The sequence below is a fragment of the Carcharodon carcharias genome (genome assembly GCF_017639515.1).
Source record: "Carcharodon carcharias isolate sCarCar2 chromosome 29 unlocalized genomic scaffold, sCarCar2.pri SUPER_29_unloc_10, whole genome shotgun sequence".
NCBI classification, from domain to species: domain Eukaryota; kingdom Metazoa; phylum Chordata; class Chondrichthyes; order Lamniformes; family Lamnidae; genus Carcharodon; species Carcharodon carcharias.
Genome location: NW_024470655.1, coordinates 60001 through 82873, shown reverse-complemented (window position 1 = coordinate 82873; position 22873 = coordinate 60001). Strand labels below are relative to the sequence as shown.

The 22873-nt window shown below is 48.9% G+C and overlaps 1 protein-coding gene across 1 annotated transcript in view; it reads left to right on the top strand.

The window, feature by feature from the left end:
• LOC121273992 (POU domain, class 2, transcription factor 2-like) overlaps positions 1 to 17600 on the top strand; it is a 507999-nt gene extending 490399 nt beyond the window's left edge. Inside the window, exon 15 of the mRNA XM_041181124.1 lies at positions 17332 to 17600. Within this exon, the coding sequence (XP_041037058.1) occupies positions 17332 to 17600 (269 nt within the window). The remainder of the gene's footprint in view (positions 1 to 17331) is intronic.
• The last annotated feature ends 5273 nt before the right edge of the window (positions 17601 to 22873 follow it).

Sequence of the window (22873 nt, the reverse complement as noted above, 5' to 3'; positions counted from 1 at the left end):
GTGTACTCTCACTGTGTACTCTCACTGTGTACTCTCACTGTGTACTCTCATGTGTACTCTCAGTGTGTACTCACACTGTGTACTCTGTGTGTACTCTCACTGTATACTCTCACTGTATACTCTCAGTGTGTACTCTCATGTGTACTCTCACTGTGTACTCACACTGTGTACTCTCAATGTGTACTCTCAGTGTGTACTCTCATGTGTACTCTCATGTGTACTCTCATGTGTACTCACACTGTGTACTCACACTGTGTACCCTGTGTGTGCTCGCAATGTGTGCTCGCACCGTGTGCTCTCACTGTGTGCTCTCACTGTGTGCTCTCACTGTGTACTCTCACTGTGTACTCTCACTGTGTACTCTCACTGTGTGCTCTCATGTGTACTCTCACTGTGTACTCTCACTGTGTACTCACACTGTGTACTCACACTGTGTACTCTCAGTGTGTGCTCGCACTGTGTGCTCGCACTGTGTGCTCGCACTGTGTGCTCGCACTGTGTGCTCTCACTGTGTACTCTCACTGTGTACTCTCACTGTGTACTCTCACTGTGTACTCTCACTGTGTACTCTCACTGTGTACTCTCACTGTGTACTCACACTGTGTGCTCCCATGTGTACTCTCACTGTGTACTCTCACTGTGTACTCTCACTGTGTACTCTCACTGTGTACTCTCAGTGTGTACTCTCATGTGTACTCTCATGTGTACTCTCAGTGTGTACTCACACTGTGTACTCTGTGTGTACTCTCACTGTATACTCTCACTGTATACTCTCAGTGTGTACTCTCATGTGTACTCTCACTGTGTACTCACACTGTGTACTCTCAGTGTGTACTCTCAGTGTGTACTCTCATGTGTACTCACACTGTGTACTCTCACTGTGTACTCTCACTGTGTACTCTGTGTGTGCTCTCACTGTATACTCTCACTGTATACTCTCACTGTGTACTCACACTGTGTACTCACACTGTGTACCCTGTGTGTGCTCGCACTGTGTGCTCGCACCGTGTGCTCTCACTGTGTGCTCTCACTGTGTGCTCTCACTGTGTACTCTCACTGTGTACTCTCACTGTGTGCTCCCATGTGTACTCTCACTGTGTACTCTCACTGTGTACTCTCAGTGTGTACTCTCAGTGTGTACTCTCATGTGTACTCTCATGTGTACTCTCATGTGTACTCTCACTCTGTACTCTCAGTGTGTACTCTCAGTGTGTACTCTCATGTGTACTCTCATGTGTACTCTCACTGTGTACTCTCACTGTGTACTCACACTGTGTACTCACACTGTGTACTCACACTGTGTACTCTCACTGTGTACTCTCACTGTGTACTCTCACTGTGTACTCTTACTGTGTACTCACACTGTGTACTCACACTGTGTACTCTCACTGTGTACTCACACTGTGTACTCACACTGTGTACTCTCACTGTGAACTCTCACTGTGAACTCTCACTGTGTACTCACACTGTGTACTCACACTGTGTACTCTCAGTGTGTACTCTCATGTGTACTCTCACTGTGTACTCTCACTGTGTACTCTCACTGTGTACTCACACTGTGTACTCACACTGTGTACTCACACTGTGTACTCTCAGTGTGTGCTCGCACTGTGTGCTCGCACTCTGTGCTCACACTGTGTGCTCTCACTGTGTGCTCTCACTGTGTGCTCTCACAGTGTGCTCTCACTGTGTACTCTCACTGTTTACTCTCACTGTGTACTCTCACTGTGTACTCTCAGTGTGTACTCTCATGTGTACTCTCACTGTGTACTCACACTGTGTACTCTCAGTGTGTACTCTCACTGTATACTCTCACTGTGTACTCTCATGTGTACTCTCACTGTGTACTCTCACTGTGTACTCTCACTGTGTACTCACACTGTGTACTCACACTGTGTACTCACACTGTGTACTCTGTGTGTACTCTGTGTGTACACTCAGTGTGTACTCTCATGTGTACTCTCACTGTGTACTCTCACTGTGTACTCTCACTGTGTACTCTCATGTGTACTCTCACTGTGTACTCACACTGTGTACTCACACTGTGTACTCTCACTGTGTACTCTCACTGTGTACTCTCAGTGTGTACTCTCATGTGTACTCTCACTGTATACTCTCACTGTGTACTCTCACTGTGTACTCACACTGTGTACTCTCAGTGTGTATTCTCAGTGTGTACTCTCAGTGTGTACTCTCAGTGTGTACTCTCACTGTATACTCTCAGTGTGTACTCTCACTGTGTACTCAAACTGTGTACTCTGTGTGTACTCTCAGTGTGTACTCTCAGTGTGTACTCTCACTGTGTACTCCCACTGTGTACTCACACTGTGTACTCTCACTGTGTACTCACACTGTGTACTCTCACTGTGTACTCTCACTGTGTACTCACACTGTGTACTCACACTGTGTACTCTCAGTGTGTACTCTCATGTGTACTCTCACTGTGTACTCTCACTGTGTACTCTCACTGTGTACTCACACTGTGTACTCACACTGTGTACTCACACTGTGTACTCTCAGTGTGTGCTCGCACTGTGTGCTCGCACTGTGTGCTCGCAATCTGTGCTCGCACTGTGTGCTCTCACTGTGTGCTCTCACTGTGTGCTTTCACTGTGTACTCTCACTGTTTACTCTCACTGTTTACTCTCACTGTGTACTCTCACTGTGTACTCTCACTGTGTACTCTCACTGTGTACTCTCACTGTGTACTCTCACTGTGTACTCTCACTGTGTACTCTCAGTGTGTACTCTCATGTGTACTCTCATGTGTACTCTCAGTGTGTACTCACACTGTGTACTCTGTGTGTACTCTCACTGTATACTCTCACTGTATACTCTCAGTGTGTACTCTCATGTGTACTCTCACTGTGTACTCACACTGTGTACTCTCAGTGTGTACTCTCAGTGTGTACTCTCAGTGTGTACTCTCATGTGTACTCACACTGTGTACTCTCACTGTGTACTCTCACTGTGTACTCTCACTGTGTACTAACACTGTGTACTCTCAGTGTGTATTCTCAGTGTGTACTCTCAGTGTGTACTCTCAGTGTGTACTCTCACTGTATACTCTCAGTATGTACTCTCACTGTGTACTCTCACTGTGTACTCACACTGTGTACTCTGTGTGTACTCTGTGTGTACTCTCACTGTGTACTCTCACTGTGTACTCTCACTGTGTACTCTCACTGTGTACTCCCACTGTGTACTCACACTGTGTACTCTCAGTGTACTCACACTGTGTACTCTCACTGTGTACTCACACTGTGTACTCACACTGTGTACTCACACTGTGTACTCTCAGTGTGTACTCTCAGTGTGTACTCTCATGTGTACTCTCACTGTGTACTCTCACTGTGTACTCTCACTGTGTACTCTCACTGTGTACTCACACTGTGTACTCACACTGTGTACTCACACTGTGTACTCTCAGTGTGTGCTCGCACTGTGTGCTCGCACTGTGTGCTCGCACTCTGTGCTCGCACTGTTTACTCTAACTGTGTACTCTCACTGTGTACTCTCACTGTGTACTCTCACTGTGTACTCTCAGTGTGTACTCTCATGTGTACTCTCATGTGTACTCTCAGTGTGTACTCACACTGTGTACTCTGTGTGTACTCTCACTGTATACTCTCACTGTATACTCTCAGTGTGTACTCTCATGTGTACTCTCACTGTGTACTCACACTGTGTACTCTCAGTGTGTACTCTCAGTGTGTACTCTCAGTGTGTACTCTCATGTGTACTCACACTGTGTACTCTCACTGTGTACTCTCACTGTGTACTCTCAGTGTGTACTCTCATGTGTACTCTCATGTGTACTCTCAGTGTGTACTCACACTGTGTACTCTGTGTGTACTCTCACTGTATACTCTCACTGTATACTCTCAGTGTGTACTCTCATGTGTACTCTCACTGTGTACTCACACTGTGTACTCTCAGTGTGTACTCTCAGTGTGTACTCTCAGTGTGTACTCTCATGTGTACTCACACTGTGTACTCTCACTGTGTGCTCTCAATGTATACTCTCACTGTATACTCTCACTGTGTACTCACACAGTGTACTCACAATGTGTACCCTGTGTGTGCTCGCACTGTGTGCTCGCACAGTGTGCTCTCACTGTGTGCTCTCACTGTGTGCTCTCACTGTGTACTCTCACTGTGTACTCTCACTGTGTGCTCTCATGTGTACTCTCACTGTGTACTCTCACTGTGTACTCACACTGTGTACTCACACTGTGTACTCACACTGTGTACTCTCAGTGTGTGCTCGCACTGTGTGCTCGCACTGTGTGCTCGCACTGTGTGCTCGCACTGTGTGCTCTCACTGTGTGCTCTCACTGTGTGCTCTCACTGTGTGCTCTCACTGTGTACTCTCACTGTGTACTCTCACTGTGTACTCTCACTGTGTACTCTCACTGTGTACTCTCACTGTGTACTCACACTGTGTACTCCCATGTGTACTCTCACTGTGTACTCTCACTGTGTACTCTCACTGTGTACTCTCACTGTGTACTCTCACTGTGTACTCTCATGTGTACTCTCATGTGTACTCTCAGTGTGTGCTCACACTGTGTACTCTGTGTGTACTCTCACTGTATACTCTCACTGTATACTCTCAGTGTGTACTCTCATGTGTACTCTCACTGTGTACTCACACTGTGTACTCTCAGTGTGTACTCTCAGTGTGTACTCTCATGTGTACTCACACTGTGTACTCTCACTGTGTACTCTCACTGTGTACTCTGTGTGTGCTCTCACTGTATACTCTCACTGTATACTCTCACTGTGTACTCACAATGTGTACTCACACTGTGTACCCTGTGTGTGCTCGCACTATGTGCTCGCACCGTGTGCTCTCACTGTGTGCTCTCACTGTGTGCTCTCACTGTGTGCTCTCACTGTATACTCTCACTGTGTACTCTCACTGTGTGCTCCCATGTGTACTCTCACTGTGTACTCTCACTGTGTACTCTCAGTGTGTACTCTCAGTGTGTACTCTCATGTGTACTCTCATGTGTACTCTCATGTGTACACTCATGTGTACTCTCACTCTGTACTCTCAGTGTGTACTCTCAGTGTGTACTCTCATGTGTACTCTCATGTGTACTCTCACTGTGTACTCTCACTGTGTACTCTCACTGTGTACTCACACTGTGTACTTATACTGTGTACTCTCACTGTGTACTCTCACTGTGTACTCTCACTGTGTACTCTTACTGTGTACTCACACTGTGTACTCACACCGTGTACTCTCACTGTGTACTCACACTGTGTACTCACACTGTGTACTCTCACTGTGAACTCTCACTGTGTACTCACACTGTGTACACACACTGTGTACTCTCAGTGTGTACTCTCAATGTGTACTCTCAGTGTGTACTCTTATGTGTACTCTGTGTGTACTCTCAGTGTGTACTCTCATGTGTACTCTCACTGTGTACTCTCACTGTGTACTGTCACTGTGTACTCACACTGTATACTCTCACTGTGTACTCTCACTGTGTACTCTCAGTGTGTGCTCTCATGTGTACTCTCACTGTGTACTCTCACTGTGTACTCACACTGTGTACTCACACTGTGTACTCACACTGTGTACTCTCAGTGTGTGCTCGCACTGTGTGCTCGCACTGTGTGCTCGCACTGTGTGCTCGCACTGTGTGCTCTCACTGTGTGCTCTCACTGTGTGCTCTCACTGTGTGCTCTCACTGTGTGCTCTCACTGTGTACTCTCACTGTGTACTCTCACTGTGTACTCTCACTGTGTACTCTCACTGTGTACTCTCACTGTGTACTCACACTGTGTGCTCCCATGTGTACTCTCACTGTGTACTCTCAGTGTGTGCTCGCACTGTGTGCTCGCACTGTGTGCTCGCACTGTGTGCTCGCACTGTGTGCTCTCACTGTGTGCTCTCACTGTGTGCTCTCACTGTGTGCTCTCACTGTGTGCTCTCACTGTGTGCTCTCACTGTGTGCTCTCACTGTGTACTCTCACTGTGTACTCTCACTGTGTACTCTCACTGTGTACTCTCATTGTGTACTCACACTGTGTGCTCCCATGTGTGCTCCCATGTGTACTCTCACTGTGTACTCTCACTGTGTACTCTCACTGTGTACTCTCACTGTGTACTCTCAGTGTGTACTCTCATGTGTACTCTCATGTGTACTCTCAGTGTGTGCTCACACTGTGTACTCTGTGTGTACTCTCACTGTATACTCTCACTGTATACTCTCAGTGTGTACTCTCATGTGTACTCTCACTGTGTACTCACACTGTGTACTCTCAGTGTGTACTCTCAGTGTGTACTCTCATGTGTACTCACACTGTGTACTCTCACTGTGTACTCTCACTGTGTACTCTGTGTGTGCTCTCACTGTATACTCTCACTGTATACTCTCACTGTGTACTCACAATGTGTACTCACACTGTGTACCCTGTGTGTGCTCGCACTATGTGCTCGCACCGTGTGCTCTCACTGTGTGCTCTCACTGTGTGCTCTCACTGTGTGCTCTCACTGTGTGCTCTCACTGTGTGCTCTCACTGTATACTCTCACTGTGTACTCTCACTGTATGCTCCCATGTGTACTCTCACTGTGTACTCTCACTGTGTACTCTCAGTGTGTACTCTCAGTGTGTACTCTCATGTGTACTCTCATGTGTACTCTCATGTGTACTCTCATGTGTACACTCATGTGTACTCTCACTGTGTACTCTCACTGTGTACTGTCACTGTGTACTCACACTGTATACTCTCACTGTGTACTCTCACTGTGTACTCTCAGTGTGTGCTCTCATGTGTACTCTCACTGTGTACTCTCACTGTGTACTCACACTGTGTACTCACACTGTGTACTCACACTGTGTACTCTCAGTGTGTGCTCGCACTGTGTGCTCGCACTGTGTGCTCGCACTGTGTGCTCGCACTGTGTGCTCGCACTGTGTGCTCGCACTGTGTGCTCTCACTGTGTGCTCTCACTGTGTGCTCTCACTGTGTGCTCTCACTGTGTGCTCTCACTGTGTGCTCTCACTGTGTACTCTCACTGTGTACTCTCACTGTGTACTCTCACTGTGTACTCTCACTGTGTACTCACACTGTGTGCTCCCATGTGTACTCTCACTGTGTACTCTCACTGTGTACTCTCACTGTGTACTCTCAGTGTGTACTCTCATGTGTACTCTCATGTGTACTTTCAGTGTGTACTCACACTGTGTACTCTGTGTGTACTCTCACTGTATACTCTCACTGTATACTCTCAGTGTGTACTCTCATGTGTACTCTCATGTGTACTCTCACTGTGTACTCACACTGTGTACTCTCAGTGTGTACTCTCAGTGTGTACTCTCATGTGTACTCACACTGTGTACTCTCACTGTGTACTCTCACTGTGTACTCTGTGTGTGCTCTCACTGTATACTCTCACTGTATACTCTCACTGTGTACTCACACTGTGTACTCACACTGTGTACTCTCAGTGTGTACTCTCATGTGTACTCTCACTGTGTACTCTCACTGTGTACTCTCACTGTGTACTCTCATGTGTACTCTCACTGTGTACTCTCACTGTGTACTCTCACTGTATACTCTCACTGTGTTCTCTCATGTGTACTCTCACTGTGTACTCTCACTGTGTACTCTCACTGTGTACTCACACTGTGTACTCACACTGTGTACTCACACTGTGTACTCACACTGTGTACTCTGTGTGTACTCTCACTGTGTACTCACACTGTGTACTCACACTTGTACTCACACTGTGTACTCTCACTGTGTACTCTCACTGTGTACTCTCAGTGTGTACTCTCATGTGTACTCTCACTGTATACTCTCACTGTGTACTCACACTGTGTAGTCTCACTGTGTACTCTCACTGTGTACTCTCAGTGTGTACTCTCAGTGTGTACTCTCACTGTATACTCTCAGTGTGTACTCTCACTGTGTACTCTCACTGTGTACTCACACTGTGTACTCTGTGTGTACTCTCAGTGTGTACTCTCACAGTGTACTCTCACTGTGTGCTCTTACTGTGTGCTCTCACTGTGTGCTCTCACTGTGTACTCTCACTGTGTACTCTCACTGTGTACTCTCACTGTGTACTCTCACTGTGTACTCTCACTGTGTACTCTCAGTGTGTACTCTCATGTGTACTCTCATGTGTACTCTCAGTGTGTACTCACACTGTGTACTCTGTGTGTACTCTCACTGTATACTCTCACTGTATACTCTCAGTGTGTACTCTCACTGTGTACTCACACTGTGTACTCTCAGTGTGTACTCTCAGTGTGTACTCTCATGTGTACTCACACTGTGTATTCTCACTGTGTACTCTCACTGTGTACTCTGTGTGTGCTCTCACTGTATACTTTCACTGTATACTCTCCCTGTGTACTCACACTGTGTACTCACACTGTGTACCCTGTGTGTGCTCGCACTGTGTGCTCGCACCGTGTGCTCTCACTGTGTGCTCTCACTGTGTGCTCTCACTGTGTGCTCTCACTGTGTGCTCTCACTGTGTACTCTCACTGTGTACTCTCACTGTGTGCTCTCATGTGTACTCTCACTGTGTACTCTCACTGTGTACTCACACTGTGTACTCACACTGTGTACTCACACTGTGTACTCTCAGTGTGTGCTCGCACTGTGTGCTCGCACTGTGTGCTCGCACTGTGTGCTCTCACTGTGTGCTCTCACTGTGTGCTCTCACTGTGTGCTCTCACTGTGTACTCTCACTGTGTACTCTCACTGTGTACTCTCACTGTGTACTCTCACTGTGTACTCACACTGTGTGCTCGCATGTGTACTCTCACTGTGTACTCTCACTGTGTACTCTCACTGTGTACTCTCAGTGTGTACTCTCATGTGTACTCTCATGTGTACTCTCAGTGTGTACTCACACTGTGTACTCTGTGTGTACTCTCACTGTATACTCTCACTGTATACTCTCAGTGTGTACTCTCATGTGTGTACTCTCACTGTGTACTCTCACTGTGTGCTCTTACTGTGTGCTCTCACTGTGTACTCTCACTGTGTACTCTCACTGTGTACTCTCACTGTGTACTCTCACTGTGTACTCTCAGTGTGTACTCTCATGTGTACTCTCATGTGTACTCTCAGTGTGTACTCACACTGTGTACTCTGTGTGTACTCTCACTGTATACTCTCACTGTATACTCTCAGTGTGTACTCTCACTGTGTACTCACACTGTGTACTCTCAGTGTGTACTCTCAGTGTGTACTCTCAGTGTGTACTCTCATGTGTACTCACACTGTGTATTCTCACTGTGTACTCTCACTGTGTACTCTGTGTGTGCTCTCACTGTATACTTTCACTGTATACTCTCACTGTGTACTCACACTGTGTACTCACACTGTGTACCCTGTGTGTGCTCGCACTGTGTGCTCGCACTGTGTGCTCGCACCGTGTGCTCTCACTGTGTGCTCTCACTGTGTGCTCTCACTGTGTGCTCTCACTGTGTGCTCTCACTGTGTACTCTCACTGTGTACACTCACTGTGTGCTCTCATGTGTACTCTCACTGTGTACTCTCACTGTGTACTCACACTGTGTACTCACACTGTGTACTCACACTGTGTACTCTCAGTGTGTGCTCGCACTGTGTGCTCGCACAGTGTGCTCGCACTGTGTGCTCTCACTGTGTCCTCTCACAGTGTACTCTCACTGTGTACTCTCACTGTGTACTCTCACTGTGATACTCTCACTGTGTACTCACACTGTGTGCTCTCACTGTGTTCTCACTGTGTAATCTCACTGTGTTCTCACACTGTGTACTCTCAGTGTGTACACTCAATGTGTACTCTCAGTGTGTACTCTGTGTACTCCTGTGTGTCTCTCAGTGTACTCTCATGTGTACTCTCACTGTGATACTCTCACTGTATACTCTCACTGTGTACTCTCATGTGTACTCACACTGTGTACTCTCATGTGTGCTCGCACTGTGTGCTCGCACTGTGTGCTCTCACTGTGTGCTCTCACTGTGTGCTCTCACTGTGTGCTCTCACTGTGTGCTCTCACTGTGTACTCTCACTGTGTACTCTCACTGTGTGCTCTCATGTGTACTCTCACTGTGTTCTCTCACTGTGTTCTCTCACTGTGTACTCACACTGTGTACTCACACTGTGTACTCACACTGTGTACTCTAAGTGTGTGCTCGCACTGTGTGCTCGCACCGTGTGCTCTCACTGTGTGCTCTCACTGTGTGCTCTCACTGTGTGCTCTCACTGTGTGCTCTCACTGTGTACTCTCACTGTGTACACTCACTGTGTGCTCTCATGTGTACTCTCACTGTGTACTCTCACTGTGTACTCACACTGTGTACTCACACTGTGTACTCACACTGTGTACTCTCAGTGTGTGCTCGCACTGTGTGCTCGCACAGTGTGCTCGCACTGTGTGCTCTCACTGTGTGCTCTCACTGTGTGCTCTCACTGTGTGCTCTCACTGTGTACTCTCACTGTGTACTCTCACTGTGTACTCTCACTGTGTACTCTCACTGTGTACTCACACTGTGTGCTCGCATGTGTACTCTCACTGTGTACTCTCACTGTGTACTCTGTGTGTGCTCTCACTGTATACTCTCACTGTATACTCTCACTGTGTACTCACACTGTGTACTCACACTGTGTACCCTGTGTGTGCTCGCACTGTGTGCTCGCACCGTGTGCTCTCACTGTGTGCTCTCACTGTGTGCTCTCACTGTGTGCTCTCACTGTGTGCTCTCACTGTGTACTCTCACTGTGTACTCTCACTGTGTGCTCTCATGTGTACTCTCACTGTGTTCTCTCACTGTGTTCTCTCACTGTGTACTCACACTGTGTACTCACACTGTGTACTCACACTGTGTACTCTAAGTGTGTGCTCGCACTGTGTGCTCGCACTGTGTGCTCGCACTGTGTGCTCTCACTGTGTCCTCTCACAGTGTACTCTCACTGTGTACTCTCACTGTGTACTCTCACTGTATACTCTCACTGTGTACTCACACTGTGTGCTCGCATGTGTACTCTCACTGTGTAATCTCACTGTGTACTCTCACTGTGTACTCTCAGTGTGTACTCTCATGTGTACTCTCACTGTGTACTCACACTGTGTACTCTGTGTGTACTCTCACTGTATACTCTCACTGTATACTCTCACTGTGTACTCTCATGTCTACTCACACTGTGTACTCTCAGTGTGTGCTCGCACTGTGTGCTCGCACTGTGTGCTCGCACTGTGTGCTCGCACTGTGTGCTCTCACTGTGTGCTCTCACTGTGTGCTCTCACTGTGTGCTCTCACTGTGTACTCTCACTGTGCACTCTCACTGTGTACTCTCACTGTGTACTCTCAATGTGTACTCTCACTGTGTACTCTCAGTGTGTACTCTCAGTGTGTACTCTCATGTGTACTCTTATGTGTACTCTCAGTGTGTACTCACACTGTGTACTCTGTGTGTACTCTCACTGTATACTCTCACTGTATACTCTCAGTGTGTACTCTCATGTGTACTCTCACTGTGTACTCACACTGTGTACTCTCAGTGTGTACTCTCAGTGTGTACTCTCATGTGTACTCACACTGTGTACTCTCACTGTGTACTCTCACTGTGTACTCTGTGTGTGCTCTCACTGTATACTCTCACTGTATACTCTCACTGTATACTCTCACTGTGTACTCACACTGTGTACTCACACTGTGTACCCTGTGTGTGCTCGCACTGTGTGCTCGCACCGTGTGCTCTCACTATGTGCTCTCACTGTGTGCTCTCACTATGTGCTCTCACTATGTGCTCTCACTGTGTGCTCTCACTGTGTGCTCTCACTGTGTGCTCTCACTGTGTGCTCTCACTGTGTACTCTCACTGTGTACTCTCACTGTGTGCTCCCATGTGTACTCTCACTGTGTACTCTCACTGTGTACTCTCAGTGTGTACTCTCAGTGTGTACTCTCATGTGTACTCTCATGTGTACTCTCATGTGTACTCTCACTGTGTACTCTCACTGTGTACTCTCAGTGTGTACTCTCACTGTGTACTCTCACTGTGTACTCTCACTGTGTACTCTTACTGTGTACTCTTACTGTGTACTCACACTGTGTACTCTCACTGTGAACTCTCACTGTGTACTCACAGTGTGTACACACACTGTGTACTCTCAGTGTGTACTCTTACGTGTACTTTGTGTGTACTCTCAGTGTGTACTCTCATGTGTACTCTCACTGTGTACTCTCACTGTGTACTGTCACTGTGTACTCACACTGTATACTCTCACTGTGTACTCTCACTGTGTACTCTCACTGTGTACTCACACTGTGTACTCTCAGTGTGTACTCTCATGTGTACTCTCACTGTGTACTCACACTGTGTACTCACACTGTGTACTCTCAGTGTGTACTCTCACTGTATACTCTCACTGTGTACTCTCATGTGTACTCTCACTGTGTACTCTCACTGTGTACTCTCACTGTGTACTCTCACTGTGTACTCTCAGTGTGTACTCTCATGTGTACTCTCATGTGTACTCTCAGTGTGTACTCACACTGTGTACTCTGTGTGTACTCTCACTGTATAGTCTCACTGTATACTCTCAGTGTGTACTCTCATGTGTACTCTCACTGTGTACTCACACTGTGTACTCTCAGTGTGTACTCTCAGTGTGTACTCTCAGTGTGTACTCTCATGTGTACTCACACTGTGTACTCTCACTGTGTACTCTCACTGTGTACTCTCACTGTGTACTCTGTGTGTGCTCTCACTGTATACTCTCACTGTATACTCTCACTGTGTACTCTCACTGTGTACTCACACTGTGTACCCTGTGTGTGCTCGCACTGTGTGCTCGCACCGTGTGCTCTCACTATGTGCTCTCACTATGTGCTCTCACTGTGTGCTCTCACTGTGTGCTCTCACTGTGTGCTCTCACTGTGTACTCTCACTGTGTACTCTCACTGTGTGCTCCCATGTGTACTCTCACTGTGTACTCTCACTGTGTACTCTCAGTGTGTACTCTCAGTGTGTACTCTCATGTGTACTCTCATGTGTACTCTCATGTGTACTCTCATGTGTACTCTCACTGTGTACTCTCACTGTGTACTCTCACTGTGTACTCTCACTGTGTACTCTCACTGTGTACTCTCACTGTGTACTCTCACTGTGTACTCTTACTGTATACTCACACTGTGTACTCTCACTGTGAACTCTCACTGTGTACTCACACTGTGTACACACACTGTGTACTCTCAGTGTGTACTCTTACGTGTACTCTGTGTGTACTCTCAGCGTGTACTCTCATGTGTACTCTCACTGTGTACTCTCACTGTGTACTGTCACTGTGTACTCACACTGTATACTCTCACTGTGTACTCTCACTGTGTACTCTCACTGTGTACTCACACTGTGTACTCTCAGTGTGTACTCTCATGTGTACTCTCACTGTGTACTCACACTGTGTACTCACACTGTGTACTCTCAGTGTGTACTCTCACTGTATACTCTCACTGTGTACTCTCATGTGTACTCTCACTGTGTACTCTCACTGTGTACTCTCACTGTATACTCACACTGTGTACTCACACTGTGTACTCACACTGTGTACTCTGTGTGCACTCTGTGTGTACTCTCAGTGTGTACTCTCATGTGTACTCTCACTGTGTACTCTCACTGTGTACTCTCACTGTGTACTCTCATGTGTACTCTCACTGTGTACTCACACTGTGTACTCACACTGTGTACTCTCACTGTGTACTCTCACTGTGTACTCTCAGTGTGTACTCTCATGTGTACTCTCACTGTATACTCTCACTGTGTACTCTCACTGTGTACTCTCACTGTGTACTCACACTGTGTACCCTCAGTGTGTACTCTCAGTGTGTACTCTCAGTGTGTACTCTCACTGTATACTCTCAGTGTGTACTCTCACTGTGTACTCTCATGTGTACTCTCACTGTGTACTCACACTGTGTACTCTCAGTGTGTACTCTCAGTGTGTACTCTCAGTGTGTACTCTCATGTGTACTCACACTGTGTACTCTCACTGTGTACTCTCACTGTGTACTCTGTGTGTGCTCTCACTGTATACTCTCACTGTATACTCTCACTGTGTACTCACACTGTGTACTCACACTGTGTACCCTGTGTGTGCTCGCACCGTGTGCTCTCACTGTGTGCTCTCACTGTGTGCTCGCACTGTGTGCTCGCACTGTGTGCTCGCACTGTGTGCTCGCACTGTGTGCTCTCAATGTGTGCTCTCACTGTGTGCTCTCACTGTGTACTCTCACTGTGTACTCTCACTGTGTACTCTCACTGTGTACTCTCACTGTGTACTCACACTGTGTGCTCCCATGTGTACTCTCACTGTGTACTCTCACTGTGTACTCTCACTGTGTACTCTCAGTGTGTACTCTCATGTGTACTCTCATGTGTACTCTCAGTGTGTACTCTTACTGTGTACTCTGTGTGTACTCTCACTGTATACTCTCACTGTATACTCTCAGTGTGTACTCTCATGTGTACTCTCACTGTGTACTCACACTGTGTACTCTCAGTGTGTACTCTCAGTGTGTACTCTCATGTGTACTCACACTGTGTACTCTCACTGTGGACTCTCACTGTGTACTCTGTGTGTGCTCTCACTGTATACTCTCACTGTATACTCTCACTGTGTACTCACACTGTGTACTCACACTGTGTACCCTGTGTGTGCTCGCACTGTGTGCTCGCACCGTGTGCTCTCACTGTGTGCTCTCACTGTGTGTTCTCACTGTGTGTTCTCACTGTGTGCTCTCACTGTGTACTCTCACTGTGTACTCTCACTGTGTGCTCCCATGTGTACTCTCACTGTGTACTCTCACTGTGTACTCTCACTGTGTACTCTCACTGTGTACTCACACTGTGTGCTCCCATGTGTACTCTCACTGTGTACTCTCACTGTGTACTCTCACTGTGTACTCTCAGTGTGTACTCTCATGTGTACTCTCATGTGTACTCTCAGTGTGTACTCACACTGTGTACTCTGTGTGTACTCTCACTGTATACTCTCACTGTATACTCTCAGTGTGTACTCTCATGTGTACTCTCACTGTGTACTCACACTGTGTACTCTCAGTGTGTACTCTCAGTGTGTACTCTCATGTGTACTCACACTGTGTACTCTCACTGTGTACTCTCACTGTGTACTCTGTGTGTGCTCTCACTGTATACTCTCACTGTATACTCTCACTGTGTACTCACACTGTGTACTCACACTGTGTACCCTGTGTGTGCTCGCACTGTGTGCTCGCACCGTGTGCTCTCACCGTGTGCTCTCACCGTGTGCTCTCACCGTGTGCTCTCACTGTGTGCTCTCACTGTGTGCTCTCACTGTGTACTCTCACTGTGTACTCTCACTGTGTGCTCCCATGTGTACTCTCACTGTGTACTCTCACTGTGTACTCTCAGTGTGTACTCTCAGTGTGTACTCTCATGTGTACTCTCATGTGTACTCTCATGTGTACTCTCACTCTGTACTCTCAGTGTGTACTCTCAGTGTGTACTCTCAGTGTGTACTCTCATGTGTACTCTCACTGTGTACTCTCACTGTGTACTCTCACTGTGTACTCTCACTGTGTACTCTCACTGTGTACTCACACTGTGTACTCACACTGTGTACTCTCACTGTGTACTCTCACTGTTTACTCTCACTGTGTACTCACACTGTGTACTCACACTGTGTACTCACACTGTGTACTCTCACTGTGAACTCTCACTGTGTACTCACACTGTGTACACACACTGTGTACTCTCAGTGTGTACTCTCAGTGTGTACTCTTATGTGTACTCTGTGTGTACTCTCAGTGTGTACTCTCATGTGTACTCTCACTGTGTACTCTCACTGTGTACTGTCACTGTGTACTCCCACTGTATACTCTCACTGTGTACTCTCACTGTGTACTCTCACTGTGTACTCACACTGTGTACTCTCACTGTGTACTCTCAGTGTGTACTCTCACTGTATACTCTCACTGTGTACTCTCAGTGTGTACTCTCATGTGTACTCTCACTGTGTACTCACACTGTGTACTCACACTGTGTACTCTCGGTGTGTACTCTCACTGTATACTCCCACTGTGTACTCTCACTGTGTACTCTCACTGTGTACTCTCACTGTGTACTCTCACTGTGTACTCACACTGTGTACTCACACTGTGTACTCACACTGTGTACTCACACTGTGTACTCACACTGTGTACTCTCACTGTGAACTCTCACTGTGTACTCACACTGTGTACACACACTGTGTACTCTCAGTGTGTACTCTCAGTGTGTACTCTTATGTGTACTCTGTGTGTACTCTCAGTGTGTACTCTCATGTGTACTCTCACTGTGTACTCTCACTGTGTACTGTCACTGTGTACTCCCACTGTATACTCTCACTGTGTACTCTCACTGTGTACTCTCACTGTGTACTCACACTGTGTACTCTCAGTGTGTACTCTCATGTGTACTCTCACTGTGTACTCACACTGTGTACTCACACTGTGTACTCTCAGTGTGTACTCTCACTGTATACTCTCACTGTGTACTCTCACTGTGTACTCTCATGTGTACTCTCACTGTGTACTCTCACTGTGTACTCTCACTGTGTACTCACACTGTGTACTCACACTGTGTACTCACACTGTGTACTCACACTGTGTACTCACACTGTGTAGTCTGTGTGTACTCTGTGTGTACTCTCAGTGTGTACTCTCAGTGTGTACTCTCACTGTGTACTCTCACTGTGTACTCTCACTGTGTACTCTCATGTGTACTCTCACTGTGTACTCACACTGTGTACTCACACTGTGTACTCTCACTGTGTACTCTCACTGTGTACTCTCAGTGTGTACTCTCATGTGTACTCTCACTGTATACTCTCACTGTGTACTCTCACTGTGTACTCTCACTGTGTACTCTCACTGTGTACTCTCACTGTGTTTTCACACTGTGTACTCTCAGTGTGTACTCTCAGTGTGTACTCTCAGTGTGTACTGTCACTGTATACTCTCAGTGTGTACTCACACTGTGTACTCACACTGTGTACTCTCACTGTGTACTCACACTGTGTACTCTCACTGTGTACTCACACTGTGTACTCACACTGTGTACTCTCAGTGTGTACTCTCAGTGTGTACTCTCATGTGTACTCTCATGTGTACTCTCACTGTGTACTCTCACTGTGTACTCTCACTGTGTACTTCACTGTGTACTCTCACTGTGTACTCTCACTGTGTACTCACACTGTGTACTCTCACTGTGTACTCTCACTGTGTACTTTCACTGTGTACTCACACTGCCTGCTCTTCAAATTCTTCCCTCTTGTCTTGCAGCTCTCGCGAGTGGTGGAACCATTCCAATTACCAGCCTTGATGCCAGCGGGAACCTTGTGCTGTCAAGCGGCACTGGCAGTGCAGGGACACAGAGCGTTGTTACCTCACCCCTCTTCCTGAACCCCCCCGGGCTGCCTCTGCTCCCTAGCAACCCGGCTGCTGTCAGCCTGGCCTCCATCTCCTCCCTCCAAGCCAAAGCGCCCGCTAGATGCAGCGAGGCGGAGGTGTCTGCTGCCGGTGTCGACCCCGAGCGATCCAGTGCAGAGTGACCCCCCCAGGGGAGGGGCCGGGGGAGGAATACTCACTCTGACTACACACCATCGTCTCCCCTTCGGACCCCACGGAGGGGTATCCCCCCGGAAAGTGATGCGCACTCCGACAGCCAATCACCTGTACCTCCAGGAGGGTGGTCTTTGCAGCCAGACACATGATGTTTAGTTTCCCGAGTGGATTCTGCAATGATTTCAGTTTGTTTGGTTTCTTAATTATGTTGTTTCTGGGATTCGAGGGGTTTTTTATGTCATTTGTAGCATTTATTTTATATTACATCCCAGAGGGGAGGGAATTTCTCTATTTATTTAACTGTTTGAAATGTTTTATTCAGATACAAACACCTCCCTGGAAACCACCAATATCAAAACAAAGGATTATCTCTTAGTGCTACAAAAATCAGTGCCTGATCTCCCGGTTATAACACACTCAACAAAACACACACACACACACACACACTTACACACTCACTCACTCACTCACTCACTCACTCACTCACTCACTCACTCACTCACTCTCACTCACTCACTCACTCACTCACTCACTCACTCACTCACTCACTCACACTCACTCACTCACACACACACTCTCAGCAAAGCACACAGACTCACCAAAACACACAGACTCACCAAAACACACAGACTCACCAAAACACACACACGCACACACACACACGCACACACACACACACACACACACGCACACGCACACGCACACACACACATAAACAAACACAACACACACACACTCACACACACACACATAAACAAACACAACACATACACACACACACACACACACTCACACAACGCTTTTTAAATCCTCCCCCCACCCCCCGAGTGTTTAAATAATGAAACAAAACAACAGTGGATTTTAGTTAGAAATTAAGTGGCAGATGACTCAGTTGTTACTCCAATATACCTCATAGCCAGGGCCAGGATACAGTGGGAGACCCGGACTCCTCTCTCTCTCTCTCTGCTGCCGGTGTCTCCCCGTCTCCCAAAAAACAAGCCCTGGCTTTCCTCCTAAATATATTTAATAAGAATTTTAAAAAAAACCAAAGTATTGTTGAGAGATGGAGTGGGCCATTTCAATGGAATGGGACTAAACAGCAGGGGTTGGGGTGGGGGAAAGGGTAACCAACTCCCATCCTGATCCCCAAATCTCTGACCTCAGTTTCGCTTTTTGCTTCCTAATTTCTGATTTCAGGTGTTTAATTCTAGACTGAGAGCCGGTGTGTACACGAGTGTGTGAGCCGGTGTGTACACGAGTGTGTGAGCCGGTGTGTACACGAGTGTGTGAGCCGGTGTGTACGTGTGTGTGAGCCAATGTGCACATGCGTGTGTGAACCGGTGTGCACATGCATGTGTGAACAGGTGTGCACATGCATGTGTGAACCGGTGTGCACATGCATGTGTGAACCGGTGTGCACATGCATGTGTGAACAGGTGTGCACATGCATGTGTGAACCGGTGTGCACATGCATTTGTGAACCGGTGTGCACATGCATGTGTGAACCGGTGTGCACATGCATGTGTGAACCGGTGTGCACATGCATGTGTGAACCGGTGTGCACATGCATGTGTGAACCGGTGTGCACATGCATGTGTGAACCGGTGTGCACATGCATGTGTGAACCAGTGTGTTCATATGTGTCTGAGCCGGTATGTACATGAGTGTGTGAGCCATTGTGTCCATGCATGTCTGGGCCGATGTGCATGAATGTAGGTACCAGTGTGTACACGTATGTGAACTGGTGTGCACATGAGTGTGTGAGCCAGTGTGCACACACATGTGCGCCGGTGTGTACATGCTTGTGTGAGCTGGTGTGCACATGAGTGTGGAAACCAGTGTGTACATGCATGTGTGAACCATTATGCACATGAGTTTGTGAGCTGGTGTGTACACAAGTGTGTGAACCGGTGTGCACACAACTGTGGGACCCAGTGTGCACACGACTGCGGAAACTGGTGTGCATGCGAGTGTGGGCACTGGCATGCACATGAATGTGTGAACTATTGTGCACACAAGTATGTGAACCGGTGTACACATGAGTGTGTGAGCTGGTGCGCACATGAGTGTGGACAGCAGTGTGCAAGTGAGACTAGGCAGCAGTGTGTATAGGAGTGAGAACCAATGTGTACACACGAGCGTGGGAACTGGTGTGTACACACGAGCGTGGGAACCAGTGTGCACACACGAGCGTGGGAACCGGTGTGCACACACGAGCGTGGGAACCAGTGTGCACACACGAGCGTGGGAACCAGTGTGTACACACGAGCGTGGGAACCAGTGTGTACACATGAGCGTGGGAACTGGTTTGTGTACACAAGCGTGGGAACCAGTGTGTACATGAGTGAGAACCAGTGTGTACACACAGGTGTGATAACCAGTGCGTACACAAGTGTGGGCACTAGCATGTACATGAGTGTGGGAGCCAGGGTTACACAGAACTGTGCACCAGCATGAACCAATGTGTGCATGTATGTATGAATCAGTGCACGAGTGCATGAACCAGTGTGTACACACAAGTGCACGAGCCAGTGTGCAGATGGACCTGAATCAGTGTGTACATGAGTCTGTGAGCCAGTGTGTACACAGGTCTGAACCAGTGTGTACACGAGGACAGCTTTAGGAGAGTGTGTGTGTGCAGGGGTCAGAGAAAGCCCCAGCCTTCCCCTCCTCACTGCCTCCCCTTTTGAATCCCCTTTAAACCTGGAACTGAAGTGAACCTCACCTACTTTAGATGGAATGTATCTGTTTAGCTAAATAGTTTTTATAGAAGAAATCTATGTTTGGCTTTTATTGCATATGTATAAAGATAAAATACATAAGAAACTTGACTTTAGACCAAAAAATTCTCCTATCTCCACATGAACTGGCTGGTGGTTTACAGCACAAATAAAATACCAAAAATAAGCCCCCCCGCCCCTGCTGGAGGTCAGGGTCAGGGATCAGGGGTCAGGGTGTGACCCCAGCAGTGACCCTGGTCCTAAATCGCTGGCTCACTCAGTGCTAAACTCTGCAGAGTCACCCAGCCTATCTCAGCCTCCCAATGGCAGTCAAAATTAGTGTCTTTAAACTCATCAATATTGTTAATGTGCATCGTGGCTGTGAATGATCATTTGATGTCAAAGTAGAGGCTTCATGTTACGTAGGAAGATTGGCTGCTGTTGGTGACTGATAGTCACTGGGTTGGACTGAGCAGATTAAACCCCGGGGGTCAGGAGCGCCTGGAGATTAATCCCGGCTTGGGGATTGGGCGGGAGGGGCACAGACGGGAAAGTTATACCGGACAGGGAGGATAATCCCGGACCGGGATAGGGCCTGGGGGGAGGGAAAGTCTAAGCCTGGGTGGTGGGGTGGGAGGGCAGGGCAGGGTGTTGTACCCAGGTCCATGAGGGGTGGTCTATCCTGGGTGTGTATGGGGGGTGGTCTATCCCGGGTGTGTGGGTGAGGGGTGGTCTATCATGGGTGTGTGGGTGAGGGGTGGTCTATCATGGGCGTGTGGGTAAGGGGTGGTCTATCCCGGGCGTGTGGGTGAGGGGTGGTCTATCCCGGGCGTGTGGGTGAGGGGTGGTCTATCCCGGGCGTGTGGGTGAGGGGTGGTCTATCCTGGGCGTGTGGGTGAGGGGTGGTCTATCATGGGCGTGTGTATGGGGGGTGGTCTATCCCGGGCGTGTGGGTAAGGGGTGGTCTATCCCGGGCGTGTGGGTGAGGGGTGGTCTATCCCGGGCGTGTGGGTGAGGGGTGGTCTATCCCGGGCGTGTGGGTGAGGGGTGGTCTATCCCGGGCGTGTGGGTGAGGGGTGGTCTATCCCGGGCGTGTGGGTGAGGGGTGGTCTATCCCGGGCGTGTGGGTGAGGTGTGGTCTATCCCGGGCGTGTGGGTGAGGTGTGGTCTATCCCGGGCGTGTGGGTGAGGTGTGGTCTATCCCGGGCGTGTGGGTGAGGTGTGGTCTATCCCGGGCGTGTGGGTGAGGGGTGGTCTATCCCGGGCGTGTGGGTGAGGGGTGGTCTATCCCGGGCGTGTGGGTGAGGGGTGGTCTATCACGGGCGTGTGGGTGAGGGGTGGTCTATCACGGGCGTGTGGGTGAGGGGTGGTCTATCCTGGGTGTGTATGGGGGGGTGGTCTATCCCGGGCGTGTGGGTGAGGGGTGGTCTATCCCGGGCGTGTGGGTGAGGGGTGGTCTATCCCGGGCGTGTGGGTGAGGGGTGGTCTATCCCGGGCGTGTGGGTGAGGGGTGGTCTATCCCGGGCGTGTGGGTGAGGGGTGGTCTATCCCGGGCGTGTGGGTGAGGGGTGGTCTATCCCGGGCGTGTGGGTGAGGGGTGGTCTATCCCTGGCGTGTGGGTGAGGGGTGGTCTATCCTGGGTGTGTGGGTGAGGGGTGGTCTATCCTGGGTGTGTGGGTGAGGGGTGGTCTATCCTGGGTGTGTATGGGGGGTGGTCTATCCCGGACGTGTGGGTGAGGGGTGGTCTATCCCGGACGTGTGGGTGAAGGGTGGTCTATCCCGGGCGTGTGGGTGAGGGTTGGTCTATCCCGGGCGTGTGGGTGAGGGGTGGTCTATCCCGGGCGTGTTGTGTGTTGGCTATCCCGGGCCGGGAGTGGGGAGTTTTATCCCAGGGAAGGTTCGAGGCTGGCACTGAGTGAACACTGTCTGGGCTCAACCTGTGCGAATAAAGAGCTTTAACCAAACACAAACCAAATGAACCCCCATGACCTTGCTGATGGAGCCTGTGCCGTGAAACCACCCCAAGGGAAGGGAGATAGCCCGTCATATACCTCATATACGTTGATGTACCAAATAAAAGGCTTTCGTGGAACACTGGACAGCACACATCCCAGCACAGCACAGCCCTGGACCCTTTGCTCTGTTGGGGAGGCTGAACCCAGGTGTACGGTGCAGTCGAGGGTCGGTTCGGGGTAGCTGGCTGCCTGAGTGAGGGGCCGCGGCAGTGCCTCACTCTGTCCGAGGATTCTCCCTTCCGCTCTGGCAGTGGTGAGGGTGGGTCTCAGGCCCCCTGTCTCTCAGACTGGAGGGTGTGAGGCATTCGGATGCTTAACACTGACCTCTCCCCTGGGAACGCGGCTGTGATGAGGCTGAAGGCTTGAGGAGTGCCTCTGGCTGCCCTGGGCTGAGTGTCTGTCGGGAGGGAGAGGGTGGGATCGCACAGGCAGAAAGTGAATCCAGCGGGTGATGGGTGGGGACTCACACATCAGCAACAGCTGGAGCTCCCCTTTAGCTCAAGAGCCCACACTGCTTACCCCAGA